This window comes from Coniosporium apollinis, assembly GCF_000281105.1.
Source record: "Coniosporium apollinis CBS 100218 chromosome Unknown supercont1.25, whole genome shotgun sequence".
NCBI lineage: Eukaryota > Fungi > Ascomycota > Dothideomycetes > Coniosporium > Coniosporium apollinis.
In genome coordinates, this window is record NW_006913287.1 from 94,435 (window position 1) to 111,752 (window position 17,318).

The following is a 17,318-nucleotide window of genomic DNA, read 5'->3' on the forward strand; positions in this document are numbered from 1 at the left end:
CACAGTTCCGTCGCCTGTCTGGAATGTTGAATGGCTTTTCCCCGACGCCACTGCTGAGCTTCTGTTGAAGCGCTCCGTAACTCCAGAGGTATGCGTAAAAATCGAGTTGAGAAAAAGAGCGTACATATTTACAGATCGAGCTGGCCGCATCTAGGGCGGGACGGGGAAAGTCTGTGGCAATGGCGCATTGCTCTTTTTGGCTGGTTTGGCCCAGCCTTCGGTGCCGTCATCGACGGCTGGCTTCTCCTCTTCCTTGGTGCCGTTGGTGGATGGCTTAGGTTCGGCGGTTCTGTCGCCGTTCGTCGCCGGCTTGGATTCCGGGGCATCGCCGTTCGTAGCCACTTCACCATTCACGTGAAGCGGCTTCTCCATGTCTTTGATCTCCAAACCTTCGAAGAGCGGGAAGATGCCATGCCGCTCATGGAAATCATTATGGACTATAGGAGAGTATGAGCGTGGTCACGACAAGATAGAGTCGACTGACTTACCGATGTTCACTAAGTACCAGTTGTCCATCAAGTCTCGGATCACATAACGAGACGGATTGGCCGCGGAGTAGCAGCTCGCCCAGTCATGTCCAAGCCGAAAGAACTCATCCTTCCAGGCAAGGAAGCTGATAGTCTCCACAATGGTCGGCTGGACAATCTCCTTACCGGGAAATACACCCCAGGTGACTGCATTGGGGCCGTCGCCAGGCGCATTTGTTTTCAGATCACCTTGCTTGTTGACCGCATAGTAGGTCAGGTCAGGGTTCCGTTCGATGCGGGTGATGAGCTCGGCAATGACCTCGGGTGAGACGAGAACCTCAAGATAGGCCTTCTGGTAAACATAGCCGTTCCGCGGGCCCCAACCGTAGACCGGATCAGAAGACTTCGCGCCATCCACGGCTGGCTGAGAGTTAATAGTCAGCAGACCCCGCTGGTTGAGATCGATCAGGTTATCCTTGATGACATCGGCTTCGCTCGAGATCGGCGCCTCGCTCCAAGGCAGGCTTTCAAGCTTGCCCTGCATGTACCTGACGAAGAGGTTGGCAATGTCCTTGACGGACCGTGGCTGGCCCCAGAGCTTCACGTTCTGCTCGTTGGTGCCCTTCAGGCCAATACCGTAGGCATCAAGTTCGCCAAACGCTGGAGAGCGCGAGTCACCCCAGCGCCCGTTTGGAAACTCGTCCCAGTCCTGAGTGCGCGCAACGTACGACCGGTTTCGGTTCCGCCAGAAGATAGGTCGAACGTTCTCGTCCCGACGATTGAGACCGAGTGACTGTCTCCACGGCAGCGGCTTGTCCAGGGGGCTCTCGAGATCTGGAGTAATTCCAAGCTCTTCGAGAACCATACGAGTCGCTTGAGCCAGGTTCATGGTGTAGCTGTATCACGTGTCAGCATACCAACCGGCAAAGAAAACCATGCTACCTACAAGTGCAAGTGGATGATGCCAGCGTCAAGCAGCCGGCGGCACATTTTTGCGACCAAGTCTTTGCCGACTTCGCGCACTTCGGCGTCATCATTCTTGACCGGCTCCAATGCTTTGGTCCATTCTTCAGGTACATGACATTTGGTCCAGTGCGCGCGTCGCAGAAAGGCAGCGTATGTGTGGATTGGCATGATACCAGGAATGATTGGAACGGTAATGCCCTTAGCACGACACTTCTTCACCCAGTCTAGAAAAATGTCCACGTCGTAGAACATTTGGGTGATGACGAAGGTGCCGCCTGCATCGACCTTCTCTTTGAGATGGTCAATTAGGAGGTCCGCGTCTTCCTGGTCCTCACAGCCTTCGGAGTAGCCAGCAACGCCAATGTCGAAGTGATTCCCGTATTTCTCTTTGATGTACTTGACCAGGTCCTTTGCATACCTGAACCCACCGGCCTTGGCTTCCCACTTCTCGCGCTCCCTCGGAGGATCTCCTCGCAATGCCAGGATGTTGGTACAGCCAGCGTTGTAGGCTTCCCGCAGTGCATCGTCGATCTTTGACTTGTCCATATCCGTGCATGTAAGATGCATGCATGTCTCCAGACCGTAGGCGGACTGAGCAGTCTTGACCATCTCGCAGGTTAACTGCGAATGGCGGCCGCCAGCGCCCCAGGTGACATCGATGAAGGACGGGCCAAAGCCGTGCATGCGGTCCATGCGGTCATAGAGGTTCTGCACGCCTTGCGCTGTTTTTGGCGGGAAGAACTCGAAGGAGTAGGAGGGCTTGCCGGCCTTTTGGGCCTCGGCGAGCTTCTCTGAGATGTGCATGATGGTGGTGAGGGATGAGGAGCGGCACAACCGGTGTGTGGGAGGTCGCTACTACAGTCTGCGGTCGACTGATGTATCAGCAAGAGTTAAGATGCAAACTTGACGCCCCATTGACACGGCATCCACAAGCAAACACTCTAAAATCTGAGCGCTGACCTGTACAATTCTAGAACTTACCGCTAAGTAGGTATGTTCAAATCCTTGTTCCTCCCTTCAGCCCCGCTGCCAGCGCTAACCAAGATACCTAACACGGGCCCAACGATCTGCCAGGTCACGCTGCATGTACCGCAACCGTTCCTCTTGCTAAAGAAAGCGAGTGTTGAGAGTGCAATGAGAAAAACCCAATGACCGCCACAAGCTGTAGAGAAAATTGGCTTGGTGGGGGATCTCCGGCGCTGCCAGGCACACAGCATTGAACCCCCCACCACCCCTCGCTCATGACGACAAGCTGCTGCATTGGAATCAGCTCCGACGCAGGAGAAGCAACGTTGAGACAGCAGCGAGAAAGAAGCAATACCTACAGCTCAGACGCGAGAAATGGCTACACTCTGATGGTCTCAGCATTGAGTGGCCGTCGACTCAGCAACTCTGTGTTGAAGCTGCGCAGTCTACACGGACAGCTCGTCTCATCAACAAGGACCTAAGAAATTCCTAACGAGAAGACATTCATCAAGGCAGCATGGACCGCCCTCGCCGCATAGTAGGCACAAGCCTCAAGATGTACTTCAACCCGCAACAAACCGTCGAATACATCCAGGGCGTCGCCGAGCTCTCAGAACACGCACGGTCATCCGGCATCGATCTCTTCGTTGTTCCCGACTTCCTCAGCATACGCGAGTCGCAGAAGATACTACAAGGCACAAGCGTAATGCTAGGCGCGCAAGACACGTTCTGGGAAGACAGCGGCGCCTACACCGGCGAGGTGTCCCCGCTCCACCTCCAACAAGCCGGCGTCAGGATCGTCGAGATGGGGCATGCGGAGAGGAGGAGGATATTCGGCGAGACGGACGAGCAGGTTGCGAAGAAGGCAACAGCGGCTGCACGCAACGGTCTTGTACCTCTTGTCTGTGTTGGCGAGCGCACACACGGCCCGATTGCATCCGCTGCAGTGGGCATAGCCATCGAGGAGTGTCGACCTCAGGTAATGACTGTTCTTGCGGCGATTCCGGATGATGCGGAGGTCATTCTGGCATATGAACCTGTCTGGGCTATTGGGGCAAAGGAACCTGCGGATGCGGATCATGTGGTCAATGTCACGAAAGAGATCAGGAGAATGGCAGCGTCTCGGAAGGGCACGACTAGGATACTATATGGTGGCAGCGCCGGCCCGGGTACTTTCAGCAAGCTTTCGGACGGCGTAGACGGGCTGTTCTTGGGGAGGTTCGCTCATGATATCGGAAATCTGAAGCAAGTCATATCAGAACTTGCGCAATCCTGATTCATGGCAGCATTCAACGGGAGCGATAGCATGATCCGAAATACACATTGACATGATGAGTCCTGGCGGCGAGATGACATCTCTGCAGAACTGGAAAGGCGCGAGCATGCGGTATCAACCAAGGTTCCGAATCAAGGCCATGATCGCTTCGCTTCTAGATAGCCCCTGCGGTCCAGAGCAAAGGCTGTGATTTAAGAGACAACAAAACGACATGTCTCGTGGAGAGCCGCGAAGAGGCCGTTGTCGCATTCACGCCGAAACAGCAACACCGATATCAGTTCAGGACCTCTAAGCTGATAGGCATAGAAGCCCTTAGACTACTTAAGCATTACTACTCTATAGTGCCGGCAGCTTGCCGATCGAACTTCTTGTTTGACAGTACGACTTTCACACTGGACCAATCTGCTCCGATGTGCTCTCAATCCTCTAAAAGCAAACCCCAGCCTCATATCCTCTCCGCCTCCAACACCTTCCTCGCCTCCTCACTCCTCCACCAACTAACCCCCTCCTTACCCGGAAACTCAAATCTCTCCATGCTCTCCGGCCGCATCTCAACACTATACCCCGGATCCATCGGCGTGACATAGTGCCCATCCCTAATAACCGCCGGATGGAAAAAGTGCTCGTGCAAATGATCCACATACTCCAACACGCTCTTCTTCCCGCTGACCACCACATAGTCGATCGTGCTAAGATGCTGCGTATACTCCGGTAGGCCGACACCCCCGCTGTGCGGCACGATGGGCACGTTGAACTTCTTTGCCAGCAGCAGTACGGCGAGGACTTCGTTTACGCCGCCGAGTCGGCAGGCGTCGATTTGGCACACGTCGATCGCGCCGGCTTGGAGGAGCTGCTTGAAGATTACACGGTTTTGGCACATCTCGCCAGTCGCGACGCCGATGCCGAGAGGGGCCAGCGCGGACCGGATCGCGGCGTGCCCGTAGATGTCGTCGGGCGAGGTGGGCTCTTCGATGAACCAGGGCTTGTATTCCGCGAGGTGGCGCATGTAGTCTATTGCTTCGGGGACGGACCAGACCTGAAGGGTGGGTGATTAGATCCCAGCAGATAGGGATGTGAAGAGTAAGGACAACGTGGACATGAGGAAAAGGTATGTACCTGATTCGCGTCCACCATCAACACATTCCCCTTGTCATACCCGATCACATCTCTCGCGATCTGTAGCCTCTCCCTATCCTCCTCAACACTGCCCCCAACCTTCAGCTTAAAGTGCCGGTACCCCTTTGCAGCCGTCTCCTCCAGCAAGGCCCTCATCTTCTCCTTCCCGTACCCCAGCCACCCCGCACTAGTCGTGTACGCCGGGACAGCCCTACTAGCCTCCGCCTCCCTTATCCTATCCGCCTTCCCCTTCCCCGTCTCCTCCAGCATCGCCACCGCTTCCTCCGGCGTCAGCGCATCCGTAAGATACCTAAAATCAATACACCTGACCACCTCCTCGGGCGTCATATCCGCGACAATGCGCCAGACAGGCTTCCCCAGCGTCTTGGCCCAGAGGTCCCAGAGCGCGTTGACGACGGCGCCGAGGGCTAGGTGTATCACGCCCTTTTCGGGCCCGATCCAGCGCAGTTGCGAGTCAGAGACTAGGTGCCGCCATGTGGCGCCCCAGTTCGAGACGAGGGTGTCGAGATCGGCGCCGCGGATGCGGTCGGCGAGGAGGGTTATGGCGGCGCAGACTATTTCGTTGCCGCGGCCGATGGTGAAGGTCTGGGGGTGAGAGGATTAGTTGGCGGCCGGTCAGGGGGACAGAGAGACAGGGAAGGGAGGCTTACCATGCCGTGACCGGTGTGGGGAGAGTCTGTATGGAGGATGCAGTAGGCGGAGCTGTAGTCACCGGCGGCGTTCATAGCATCAGAGCCCGTTTTGTCGAGGGAGGTCTGGCTGCGTCAGTCACCGTTCCTGGACCGTACTGCTTGTAGTTGCTGGCATGGGAGCAGACTAGACTCACTGGGAACCTCACGTCCCGGGTCTCGATATGTGTTATAGTGACCATTTTGTAGGATGATGCGATATGTTGGTAGAGGAGAAGACGAGCAAAAGATGTGAAAGGCGAGGATTGGACTCAATTGCAAGCTATGAAGGACATGGAAGCTATTTACATATCCCAAGACCAACTAGAGCTATGTCTGCCGGAAGAAAGTTCAGTCAGCACCTTGTCTACGGCGGGGCTGATAGGTGGAGAAATGCTGCCATGGGACTCCGAAGCTTCCTCACGCGCAGCATCCCCCACGGCTGGCTCATGAACAAAGTCCTCCCTACGTGTTTGTTCAGTTGTTCGGTGAGCATTGAGCCGGTGTGTTACTCATGTCGCCGGAAAATTATTAAATTGCTAAGATCGGCTTAACCGGTGATAGACGGCTTCAAAGAGAGTTCAGCTCAGCTAACTCTATAAGTTATCCTCAATATTACCTCGACGCTATAAGGATTATCAGCGATATAAATACGTTATGTATAAATGCTTTATATGCGCTATATTATTATATAATGGAGTTAAATTATTATCGCGTGGTCACTATTTGCAGCGTCTAAGAATGATGACACCTTATTTTCTAGTGTTCTACACGTGATCTCATGACTTTCCTGCGACATGAGTATGCGCTACTGCTTCAGAGGCTGATCGTGTTTTCTGGCTGAGTGGAATACTGGAGTTGGAAAGATGGATTATCCTAGACTTGACGCTTAGAGCATGCTATCGATTACATTTCGGACGGGATTATATATCGATAAGCACAACGGATCTTCCATCAACCAGTCCGTTGTGGTCTAGTGGCTAGGATTTGTCGCTCTCACCAGCTCAGCATGAGCTTGAGGCCCGACAAGGCCGGGGTTCGGTAAGCTCACAGTTCGATCCACTGCGCCATCTGTTCAATATGCTAATAATTCTGAAGATTCCCCGCAACGGAATTGTTCTTTTGTGCCTTTTGGATCTCCGTTGACTGTGCGAAGCTTCGGGAGCTTAGGGACTATGCAAATATGTTTGTTGATACAGCAGTCCTGCCTTTTTGCGGCGAAACGTTTTGTGCCCTGATAGAACGTGCCGATGCGACATCGGAAGGACCCTTAGAAAGGCCAAATCACCCTCTAAGACCATGCACGGCCAAACCTTCCGTTGCCAACAGCTGGAATCATAAAAAGCAAGAGCGTGTATGCGTGGGTGCGTGAGTACCCACTGCAAAGCAACCGCATTATCATTAATCTGCCTCACAGAGGAAGGGTCCTGAACACTATGAATCACTTCATCTACTCGACATCCGAGCTGCTTCCATTGACCTACTGTGCTATCTAGCAACGCCTCTGGCCCCAAACATACCTCGTCCGAGAACTGCTGCGGAGACGAACGCGTTGTCCAGGACAAACCCACAAGCCATGCACTCCATCATCGCCGCAACACCCGTGATCCTTCCCGTAGTCCCTCATAGCCCAGAGATGCGATAACAAAGAGCTGTAAAGACCGAGTCGCGCGCGCCATCCGACCCACCATACAAAACAACCATAACGGCCCCATAACCTCATCCCATTCATCCAAAAGAAAGAAACCCCTGACAAGCAAAACCACGTGCACGACGTCGCTCTCTCCATCAAGTCACCGCAACAACATTAAGCGTAAGTTTCGGATTCCTCTCCAGCGCAATCCTCAAGTCCTCCTCGCCCTCGATGCGATAAAACTCCCCCTCAACCTCATCCCTATACTCGACCCCAAACTCCTCCTCCTCGTCCTCTCCCGGCCGTTCCAGCACCCGCCGCTCCCTCAGCTTCTTGTACAGATCCGCGTACCCGAACCCTGCCGGCATGCGCACAACGATGCAGTTCTCCGTGTCGAACCACACCTTGATCTTGTGCGGCGCGCCCTGCGCAGCCGAGGGGGCGGGGAGACTGCTGTTCGTGCTGCTAGCCGCGCTCGCCTGCGTGAGCGCGCTGTTCTGGCGCTGCATGGGCGGCTGCATGGGCGTCTGGAGCGCGTCGGACGGTTGGCGGTAGTGCGCCGTCTGCGCCGTGCTCGAGCTCGCGCCGCGCTGGTGGTATGCTGTGTTTGAGCTGTAGCTGGGCTGCTGGCTCAGATTCCCGGATGAGGACTGACGGGATGCGCCGTTCGAGGGCCCGGTCGAGGACTGCGAGGCCGAGGACAGCCGGTAGCCGTCTGCGGCCGCGACGTCGGGGTCGATTTCGTAGTCGCCTTGTCGTGGCGCGAAGAATTTCCGCACGAGATGGCCTTGCACGATGTGCGGGCCCAGCTTGAGCAGGTTCTTGATATAGACGTCCAGATTTGCTCGCCGGCCATTGGAGATGTTGTCCGTGACGTAGGTCACGGGGCCCGGCATGTAGGGCAGCGAGCGCTCGACACCCGAGTTGCCGGCTTCGAGCGGGAATTCTTGGATCAGTGCGATCTGTAGGTCGTAGAAGTCTTGGTAGAGTCGGGATAGCTCCCAGTGCCGGCCGTCTTCCATTTGGCACTCGATGATGAACCAGAAGATGTCGTCGGCGAAGCAGTAGCGGGGGACGCACGCGCGGACGGGGGCGAGCAGTTGCGGGACGGATTGACGGTACTGAGCCTGGTTCTGGTATGTGCTTGCCGTTCGAGAATGCGAGTGTACCTTAAGAGAGCTGTTAGTCGAGTGTTCCCTGTTGAATTTGGATAGGGGTTTGCGTACAGAATCGTGTCCGTTCGCTGGATATCCGCTTTGGCTCTTGTTTCCCACGCTCATCCGCTCAGTACCACGCTGCGTCGCCGGTGTGTTTGAGTCAAGCTTGCCCAGTGGAATGCTGCCGTTCTTGTAGTCTGCCGCCATCTGCTTCCACTCTTCCACCTTCGGCACACCAGCTCTTCGCACTGCCTCCTGCGGATCTGCCACTGGCTGTCCGGTGGTCATGTCTCGGATTTCGATGAACGATACAGGTATCAGGCCAGGTCCGCCGAGTCTCGTAATCGGCTTCGCGACGAACCACTCTGGGTTTGACTGCGCAATCACAATGATAGCCTCGCCTTCTCTTGCTTCCAGCTCATCTGGCCTTTCAGCCTTGAAGTCATACATGACCATCCCATAGACCATCGCACCAGCTCCTTTCGCCATACTTCTTGACATGCGCATCGGCTTTGGCTCTGAGTCCGTCCCATTCGTGCTGCTGCTGATCGTAGCCCTTTCCGCATACCCAGAATCGTGTCCCGCGTTCGGCTGAACGCTACCTCTTGCTGAACCTGCTGACGATCCACCGCTGTCCCTCACGGTCTTTCCAACTCCTTCGAAGTATTTCACCGGCACAAGTCCGCGGGTGGCTTGCAAGGGATTGCACGCCTCATACCAGTCCTCATCGTTTTCTCGCCCGACAACGTGAAGAAAGTCGCCTTGAGAGAAGGAGAGGTAGCCGGACGCGGGGTTCGAATCAGGCGCTTGATAGTCGTAAAGAGCCTTTATAACCTAAAATGCCACAAGGCAGTCACGTTAGCGGCCATTGCATTGTCCTGGTGCAGTCCTGTTGTGCAGGGCTCGTAGCTATTTACCAGGAGAGTCGCCTACATACCTTCTTCGGCGGCACAATCGATATCGCGTCTTTCTGGGGTATTGAGATGTGATGCGCTCTAGGTTCTGCCTCTTTGCTCTGCCTCGACCTTCGGAACTGAGACGCTGTCAGTATTTCGTCCCAGGCTAACAATGAGCGCGCGGACTGGCGACGGACCTTCATCTTGTCAAATCACCTCTATAGCAACGTTGTTTCTCCACTGTTCCGTTGAACTAGGCGGCAAGAGGGTTTATGACTGTTCGATGGGGAGATATGCGAAAGCGCGGGTAGCAGCGCGGTAGGCAGGCCGAAGCTGCAGGGTTCGTCCGATCGGGTGTGTTGATGTCGCGCAAGACGGTCGGCGGTACTTCCGCAGCGGTCGCAATGCTCGTCGACCGTTGCTGTCTTGGGCGTTTGATATATCAAGTTGCGTGCGGTCGTCGGGAGGTGGAGGGGAGTAGAAGTGGGAGCGAGTCTGGACCACCCTTGCGCGAAGGTGCTGCGAGGTGGGCAGAAGCAGAGCTCGTGCTTTCCACGCTTGTGTGTTTTCGCCGTTGTGCCTCGGGCGCACGAGGCACGCTACTCAGCACGCGACTGTGGAGAAAGCGTCGGTATGCGCGATGAGCAGGCTGTTGCGATGATGCGAGAAGCGTTCAAGATATGGTGGCCGCCGTTTCGGTCTGGATGGACTTGGGGGCAGTGGGCAGAGGGCAGTTTTCTTTGGCCCGCGTTAGGGTTGGCCGAATGACGATCCTCCTGCAAGACGCGCAGGGAAAATCGACGCAGGCACTGCAGGCACTCACAGTCTGCGTGTCCTGTCGACGGACAGAGGCAAGCCTTGCTCTGCCCTTGCGATCGCGCGGCCGCTTGCAGCTGGGTGGAAATCTCCCGCAGAGACACTCTCAGACGCCCAACGAGCGCAGCCTGAGCGGTTAGCTGTGCAATGAACGGTCAAAAGACGAACTGGGCATCGTCCACGCAGCACAGGCGGTTATGTGCAATGGTCTGTTCGGATACTGGCATTCGCGTAGTGGCCAAATCGCCATGAGGCTGTTCAGAAGGTCTTTGTTCTCGAGTTTGGCTGCTTGGGACCATTCGCAACTCGTCGAACCATCCACGCACGCAGCCCGCGATCGTTAACTCCACCACAGCGCCCGCGTCACCATGTGCCTACCATCAACACTCCTCTCCATTGAACTAAGGCGCTTCGAGCAGCATAGGACAGAAGCAGCTGCAAGCCATCAAGAAAAGGATTCGAAGTCTGGGATCAGTCGTCCGCATAGGCATACCTAAGCTTCTTCGAGGCGAGCGCGCCGTTGGACTTGCCAAAGCTTGCGCTTCCGCCAGCCACCAACGAATCAGTGGCCGCAGCAGCCATCTGCATACATCATTGGTCGCTGCCTGCGCCGCAACGCCTATCTAACCGTGAACCCAGAAGGGGAAACCCTATTGCAAGTGAACTCCGCCAAGCCCAGCAACGCCGTCAAGAAACAGTCTCTGTGCCATCCACGAACGCCAAGCCCAAAATCCTTCACATGAACGGGAAGATTGCGTTTACCTTGGTGTTGACAAATTGTCGAGGGGGATCCCACATGCATCAAACGCTCTTTGGCGCCGGCAGCATGCTGGTTGTGGCGAGCGGCGTCAGCCTTTCGCCAAGGGGACAAAGACGTGCTTTGATAGCCATGCAAGATTCCCGTCATAGCCACCCTCCAGAACCCGCGGCAAGTCGTCTCCAGGCCGACAAGCACGCTTCTGCAAACAATCCAAGATGCGCCGGCTGCGAGCCGACATCGGGATCGCAAGTTAAAGCGACGCCCTGGGAGCCAGTTCAGCCGTCGTGGTAGGTGCCAGCGACGGCGAAGCTGACGCACCAAGGACTTTGTTCGACTTTGCGATCCGGGTCTGGCAAACTTGACGGGCCCCCGAAACAATCGTCAAGACGTGGACCCTCTAGATTTCGCTATCCAGGCTGACGTAGTGAGGTACTGAGGAAGAGTCGCAGTACGACTCAAAAAGAAGTGTAAAGGATGATGTTGCGGCGAGAGCCGGGTTCCAGGCCCCAACAGCTTGGATGGGCTCGTAGACAAGAAAAGAACTGGAATTTGAAGAGAGGAGGAGGGCAAGGGGGAAGATATAGGAGGGGATAAAAGGAGTGAGACGAAGAGCGATCGTGAGAGCGACGAATCCGGATTGATGAACGCGTAGAGCATTCAAGCAGACGGGTCCAGATGCCGTGAGGTTACACACGTCGAGGACCTGCTGTGCAGCAAACAGCGATAGATTGCTTGCGGTTGCTGAAGTCGAGGCAGACATCTGAGAACTGCCATTACAGGACGTCTGCGAGCAAAGCGGTAATCACATGAAACCATCACGGACCATCGGTTGTCTCACATGGAAGTCGGAGGACGATCCTCGAAATGGCGGAAGTGACCCGGGCCGGTCTCCGTAAGCTCATATCTGACCCTTGATGTCTACCTTGCGGAAAGCTGCATTCTTTGCATTCTCGAAGAGAAGACCGGCTTTGCCCGTCTGGAACACAACACTATCGGTTCTGTCTTCGAGCAAGCCTTGAGCGCCATGGTCACAGAGGAACTGCACACAGTCTTGGTCCGACTCGAAACCTAGCTCTTCGGTAAGGAACCTGATTTTCACGTCTGGCTTATACCTGGCACAGCAGTCAGCAATGTACACCTGCATAAGGGGAACAGAGCGGACTTACGCCTTGCATATGTTAGCTAAGGCAGCTACTCGCTCGCGGGCAATGAACATGTCCATCAGGTAAGCGCCCATGTTAGGTGTCTCAAGGTAGAGGCGGAAAAATCTGTGGTAGTTGCCCAACGCCAAAGCAGAACGCACGTCCAACGCGTGCTTGACTGCAGGCTGTTGCTTGTCTGTGGGGGTTAAGTCTGCCAGTATATCGTTCATGTCGGTCCGATTGCACGTATAGATGAAATAAAGAATGCGATACGCCAGAAACTCTGCCGGATGCCCGCCTAGCTTCTGCGAATACAGTGCTCGAAGCTGCGTCTGGCACTGGTTGTACTCACCCAAGTCCCCCTTCTCTAAAGCTATGCGGGCATGGATCTCGTAAGCGTTAACCGTGAATTCGTTCTTGATATGCTGCACGGTCAGGTCTTGCCGTAGTGACTTGAACTGATCGCAGATGTAGGTGTAGTTGCTTTCCTTTTTCCACTTCTTCTTCAGCAGGTCCAGAGTTTGTTCCAGGATGTGCAATGGACGGACGGTCTCGGGTTTGGGTGCAGATGTGAGTCGGAAGTACCGCTTCTCCAAGTCTTGGCACGTGCCGATGATAGGACCTTCGTTCACATCAAATGGGCTTCCGTCCTGGGAGTGGTGTAAGGACTGCGGCGATCGGTTTCCGGGCTTGCCGTTCTCGAATCGTTGTTTGCGTTTCTCCAGGTTCTCCTGGTACTTACTTGTTCCCTTTGCAAGGTCGTCCAGCTTCCTTTTCTGGCGTTTCTCTACGCGGTCCGCTTGGCCTTGGTTTGCATAAGTGATACGATCTTCAAATACGTTGCGGGGGTTAGCTTTCCGCCAGGGAGGGATTGAATCATCGTCAGCATCGCTCATAACAGTGTCGGCGGATTTGCGCTTCTTCGAAGAGTCACCGTTGCTGTATCCTGCGAGTGCGACATGACGGTCCGGAGTCGTGTCTCTTCTCCAAGGTTCAGTGGCCGCAGCTACTGGCATCGCCATCCGTGCTCTTTCAGTGTGTATTATCTGTTGAGGAAGCGGCATGGCTTCCCAGTTCGTCGATACAAGCGCGTCCCTCTCTGCCGCTTCAGTGATAACCTTCTTCAACACTTTCTCAATTTCTTCACGATCTATTCCGGCTACGGCAGCATCAGGTGCAAAGGATCGTTGAACGTACTCCCGGACGGCTTGTGGCCAGTCGACTTTCTTCGTGGGTGCTTTCGGTTGCGATGGCGCTGGCTGAAAGGAATGTTAGCGGGCATGGTTCTGATGGGTGACAGCAAAGCTTACCGAGGGTTCGGGTGGAGCGAACTTTCTACGCGCCGGTACCGTAGTGAAAGCGGGTGATGCTGCAAATTTTCAGCTCCGGTTGATGAGTACGGGTACAGACATTGACTGCTTACGATGCATGACGGCGATTTCGGCAGACTGTCTCCACGGTACTGTAGTCGCGTACATTAGTCGAAGGTGTGTCGTATTTCACGGTATGATCACGGCGAGTTTAAATTCAGGCAGAAGAGCGTAATGCGTAGGTTTAGCGATCGCCTTTGGCGGTGAGTAGATGGTGTGGAAGTTGTCGCTGCTCTGGGGTTGATGATTAGCAAGAGGCAGGAGCGCTCACGTGACGGAAAACCGCACTTTACCCAGGTGGGCGGCGATTTTGTCATTCAGTCGACACCTAACAGGTGGGATGTCACGTGCGTGGTCTCTTGATAGGAAGAGTTGCTGTCTACAACCGTAAATTGACCTCCGCTGCTTTCAATGTTCTGAATGTTCCTTCGCCAGCTTGATTTGACGACTGCGCTGCGTCCCTCACTGCTCCCGGATGAGACGCTTCTATTCGTGCAGGATGCCGTGGGCTTGTACGAAGGGTCAGTCCCTCCCGCCCACCTATGCCTGGAGCAGTCACTGATACTGGATACTGCGCTGTCGCATAGGAAGTACAAGTTACCTAATCACCAGAACGGCCATGCCTACCTGACCTCGCACCGAGCCTGCTACGTAGATAATGAAGAGCCGAGAAAGTATAGTGTTGCTCTAGAGCTCAAGGATGTTGACAAGTCGGACTTCTACGTGAGATGGAGAGGGAGCAATCGCAAGAGGGAGCATGCTCATGGTAGACCTAGGCCGGCTTCCTGAAGTCCTCTCCCAAGATCACACTCTACCCGAAGCCCTCAAAGCGCGCTTCTTTAACACCTTGGGGCCCACCTCTATCAGTCAGTGGCAGCGCAAGACTAAGCCCAACATCCACGCCTCCAACACGGCATGGCAGCCCAGCACGCTCTTTCGCGCCCTCCCCGGTGCCACCCGTAACAACCGCTACCTGGATCTGTCCCATATGCTCGTTCTCCAATCCTGTACCGACGAACTTCGATCCTGCTACTGCAAACGCACATACGCCATTGCCGCCATGTCTCGCATGCGGCATCAAACCGCCTCTCATACATGTGGTCAAGGCGGCAATAGCAGGCATAAGCAAACGGCAAGCGCCAGTTGTTGCGCCCGTACCGCAAAGGAACTTTGATCCATTCGCCAGTTTGTCGCAGACACAATTAGCCGCTGCGCCTTCGTTCATATGTCCTCGATGCACTTTTGAGAACCACCCATCGCTCATAGCCTGCGAGATGTGCGGTGCTTCCCTGGTGTCGGCACCAGACAAGCGCCTTGATCTCAGCGATGCGGCTTCACGGCGAATAGAGTCGCCCGGGCCGTTCCTCGACGATCAGTCTATCGAGAGCGACTCTGTCGAGTGCGTCAAGTTTTCTTTCCGTGCAGGAGGCGAGAAGATCTTCTACGAGCGGCTGAAGGGCGCGTTGGTGCAACGAAAATGGCTCCTCTATAGCGCACCACCAGTACCGAAGCCCAACAATCCCCCTGGCGCCCCCCAGAACGGGCGTTCTACTTTCAACGCAAGCTCATCCAGCCCTATCCCCGAGAAGGGCATTGGCATAGCTGGCCTCGAGCGGAGAGGGGCGGAGTTGAGGAAGAACAATGAAGTCGTGATCGGCAGCGCCTTCGAAGACCTCGAAGCACTCATGACGTCCGCTAAAGAAATCATCGCACTTGCAGAGCAATTCGCTTCACAAGCGAGTATGAGCTCAAATGGCAACGCTTCGGAGGCCAACGCATTGATATCGCAGTCTGCATCCGCACTCGGTCTGGTGACCACGAAAGATATGCTAGGCTCAGGCAGTGGCTCGGAGTCGCTCTATGTGTCGGAGCTTTCACGGAACTTGGCTGAGTTCCTTACCGACGACTCCAAGGGGATCCTCAAACGAGAAGGCGGCATCATGAGCTTGGTAGATCTATGGGCAGTCTTCAATAGAGCAAGAGGTGGCGTCGAGCTCGTCAGCCCCGCAGACTTCGAGAAAGCAGCACAGATGTGGGACAAGCTCAAGCTTCCAGTCCGACTCCGGAGGTTCAAAAGCGGCCTTCTAGTTGTTCAAGGCCGCGATCGGACTGATGAGAAGACCATCGCTAGCTTGCGTGCATGGCTCAAGGAACTTCATTTCGATATACCCAAAGACGAGGTCACCTGGGACTGGACGCACTTCGGCCGCGGTATCACCGCGCAAGAAACAGCGCAGAGGTTCGGCTGGAGCGTGGGTGTCGCGAGCGAGGAACTCGAGATGGCAGAGGAGAAGGGTGCGCTCTGTCGCGAGCAAGGCTTTGATGGCCTGAAGTTTTGGGAGAACTGGCTCGTGGAGTTGCCTGTAGAGACCCCAGGAAGCAGCCAGCAGTGAGTTTGCTGTAGTGGGTTGCTTGGTTACAATATGGCATCTTAGTATATAGACAGTCAATTGAGGTTATCGTTATAGCCTCGTCTACCATATAGAGGATCGCCTGCATGGTAAGAGACCCTCGATCTTCAATCGTATCTGTGCGGTGCGAGTGATATCTTTCGGCCAAAAGAGATTGGCGGACGGGACAGGCCGGAGCGTCGGCTATCCTCGGTGTAGAGGCACGCGAGCGTTTTTCCCCATCGGTGTTCCGATATAGGAGCGTCTGACCTCCCGCAACCACCTCCCGTTACCTTGCGTAAGGCCGTTGAGTCTGCCTCAGCGGATAAGAACACGCATTATCCACGGTTTCTCACACGCCTTCCCATTATCGTAACATTGCCATTCGCATGCAGCGACGGTCAGCCTCGTCGACAAGCAGAAAGAGGAGGAAGCATGGCAGGGGAAGCAGCTCTGCGCGCGGCCACTCCGCGAAGAGATAGTTCAGCAGCGCCTACCGTAGCCGACGTTAACGGATGGAGGCCTACAGCTCTTCCTTCGAAACTGTCAACGCCAATTGAGCCTATTACCAAGGCCAATGAAGCGTCCAAGGCGTGGAATACCCGCAATCTGGGATTGAGGTTGGGTGCCGACTTTGCGGCCGCTGCGAGTGCCGGAGTGCTCGTTGCGCCTATCATTACGGCGATTGACCGTGGCATCATTGAGAATGCCTCTGGCCGCAATACTCTAGGAGCCTCCCTCAGATCCTCCCTCCGCACCCTTGTCCTCAGACCGCACGCCTTCATCTTCTCGAAGCCGTTCGCCCTGATCTTCGTATGTACCCGCTCTGCACCTAGATCCTCCTTCCATACGCGAGAGCCCTCATTAACACTTCCCCCAAGACCCTCTACACCGGCACCTACCTCACAGCCAACACCCTCGACACCACCCTCAGCACGACCCACAACCACCCCGCGGCCCACACCACCTCCGGCGCCCCCAAATTCCTCGCAACTTCCAGCGCCAACCTAGCCCTCTGCCTCTACAAAGACAGCCGCTTCACCCAGCTCTTCGGCGCCGCCTCGCCGCGCCCCGTGCCTCTCCCCACCTACGCGCTCTTCACGATCCGCGACTGCCTGACCATCTTCGCCTCGTTCAACATCCCGCCGCTCCTCGCGCCGCACATCGAGTCCCGCCTGCTGCCGAAGCTGGGGGAGGGCGTGAGGAGGAACATTGGCGCGGCCAGCGCGGCGCAGTTTGTGGCGCCCGCAGCGGTGCAGCTGGTCAGCACGCCGTTGCATTTGCTGGGGCTGGGGTTGTATAATGAGCCGAGGGCGACGTGGGGGCAGAGGATGAGGAAGGTGGGGAGGGAGTGGGGGATTAGCTGTTTAGCGCGGATGGCGAGGATTGTGCCGGCGTTTGGGGTTGGTGGGGTTGTGAATATGAGGGTTAGGAAGAGATTGATGGGAGGATTGGAGTAAGAGGGGGCTGTATGTATCAATGCAGGGGGAGCGAGGGTCTCCTGGGCTTTGGTCGCTGTTTAGTGGGTAGTGTTAAAGTCTAGCTCAGGAGCGATTTAGAGCTTGCGCGGGAGTTGCTAGAGCTGCTAGAGCTACTCTGTTTTTTTAGGTCGCGACATACGGCGTTGGGTCGCTCTACTTGAAATATTTCCGGCCACTCGCCGAAAAGTAGTGC

At 55.5% G+C, this 17,318-nt stretch overlaps 7 protein-coding genes across 7 annotated transcripts; 3 read left to right on the top strand and 4 right to left on the bottom strand.

Annotated features, from left to right (window-relative positions):
* Positions 1-150: 150 nt before the first annotated feature.
* W97_05307 (methylenetetrahydrofolate reductase (NADPH)) lies at positions 151-2,237 on the bottom strand (the record flags this gene model as incomplete). Its single annotated transcript, XM_007783191.1, has 3 exons — positions 151-437; positions 489-1,363; positions 1,414-2,237. 3 exons carry the CDS (start codon positions 2,235-2,237, stop codon positions 151-153), a joined length of 1,986 nt encoding a protein of 661 aa, XP_007781381.1.
* A 679-nt stretch (positions 2,238-2,916) lies between these two features.
* On the top strand, positions 2,917-3,675 carry W97_05308 (triosephosphate isomerase; the record flags this gene model as incomplete). The annotated part of the gene is made up of 1 exon (XM_007783192.1): positions 2,917-3,675. The coding sequence occupies one exon, from the start codon at positions 2,917-2,919 to the stop codon at positions 3,673-3,675; it is 759 nt and encodes a 252-aa protein (XP_007781382.1).
* A 445-nt stretch (positions 3,676-4,120) lies between these two features.
* On the bottom strand, positions 4,121-5,683 carry W97_05309 (uncharacterized protein; the record flags this gene model as incomplete). Its single annotated transcript, XM_007783193.1, has 4 exons — positions 4,121-4,711; positions 4,792-5,397; positions 5,463-5,567; positions 5,639-5,683. The coding sequence occupies 4 exons, from the start codon at positions 5,681-5,683 to the stop codon at positions 4,121-4,123; spliced, it is 1,347 nt and encodes a 448-aa protein (XP_007781383.1).
* A 1,585-nt stretch (positions 5,684-7,268) lies between these two features.
* W97_05310 (uncharacterized protein) lies at positions 7,269-9,369 on the bottom strand (the record flags this gene model as incomplete). The annotated part of the gene is made up of 3 exons (XM_007783194.1): positions 7,269-8,282; positions 8,340-9,104; positions 9,208-9,369. The coding sequence occupies 3 exons, from the start codon at positions 9,367-9,369 to the stop codon at positions 7,269-7,271; spliced, it is 1,941 nt and encodes a 646-aa protein (XP_007781384.1).
* A 2,271-nt stretch (positions 9,370-11,640) lies between these two features.
* Positions 11,641-13,362, bottom strand: W97_05311 (uncharacterized protein; the record flags this gene model as incomplete). Its single annotated transcript, XM_007783195.1, has 4 exons — positions 11,641-11,854; positions 11,909-13,143; positions 13,195-13,253; positions 13,308-13,362. 4 exons carry the CDS (start codon positions 13,360-13,362, stop codon positions 11,641-11,643), a joined length of 1,563 nt encoding a protein of 520 aa, XP_007781385.1.
* Positions 13,363-13,674: 312 nt separating this feature from the next.
* On the top strand, positions 13,675-15,647 carry W97_05312 (uncharacterized protein; the record flags this gene model as incomplete). The annotated part of the gene is made up of 3 exons (XM_007783196.1): positions 13,675-13,779; positions 13,846-13,977; positions 14,031-15,647. The coding sequence occupies 3 exons, from the start codon at positions 13,675-13,677 to the stop codon at positions 15,645-15,647; spliced, it is 1,854 nt and encodes a 617-aa protein (XP_007781386.1).
* Positions 15,648-16,079: 432 nt separating this feature from the next.
* On the top strand, positions 16,080-17,104 carry W97_05313 (uncharacterized protein; the record flags this gene model as incomplete). Its single annotated transcript, XM_007783197.1, has 2 exons — positions 16,080-16,457; positions 16,526-17,104. The coding sequence occupies 2 exons, from the start codon at positions 16,080-16,082 to the stop codon at positions 17,102-17,104; spliced, it is 957 nt and encodes a 318-aa protein (XP_007781387.1).
* Between the last annotated feature and the right edge of the window lie 214 nt (positions 17,105-17,318).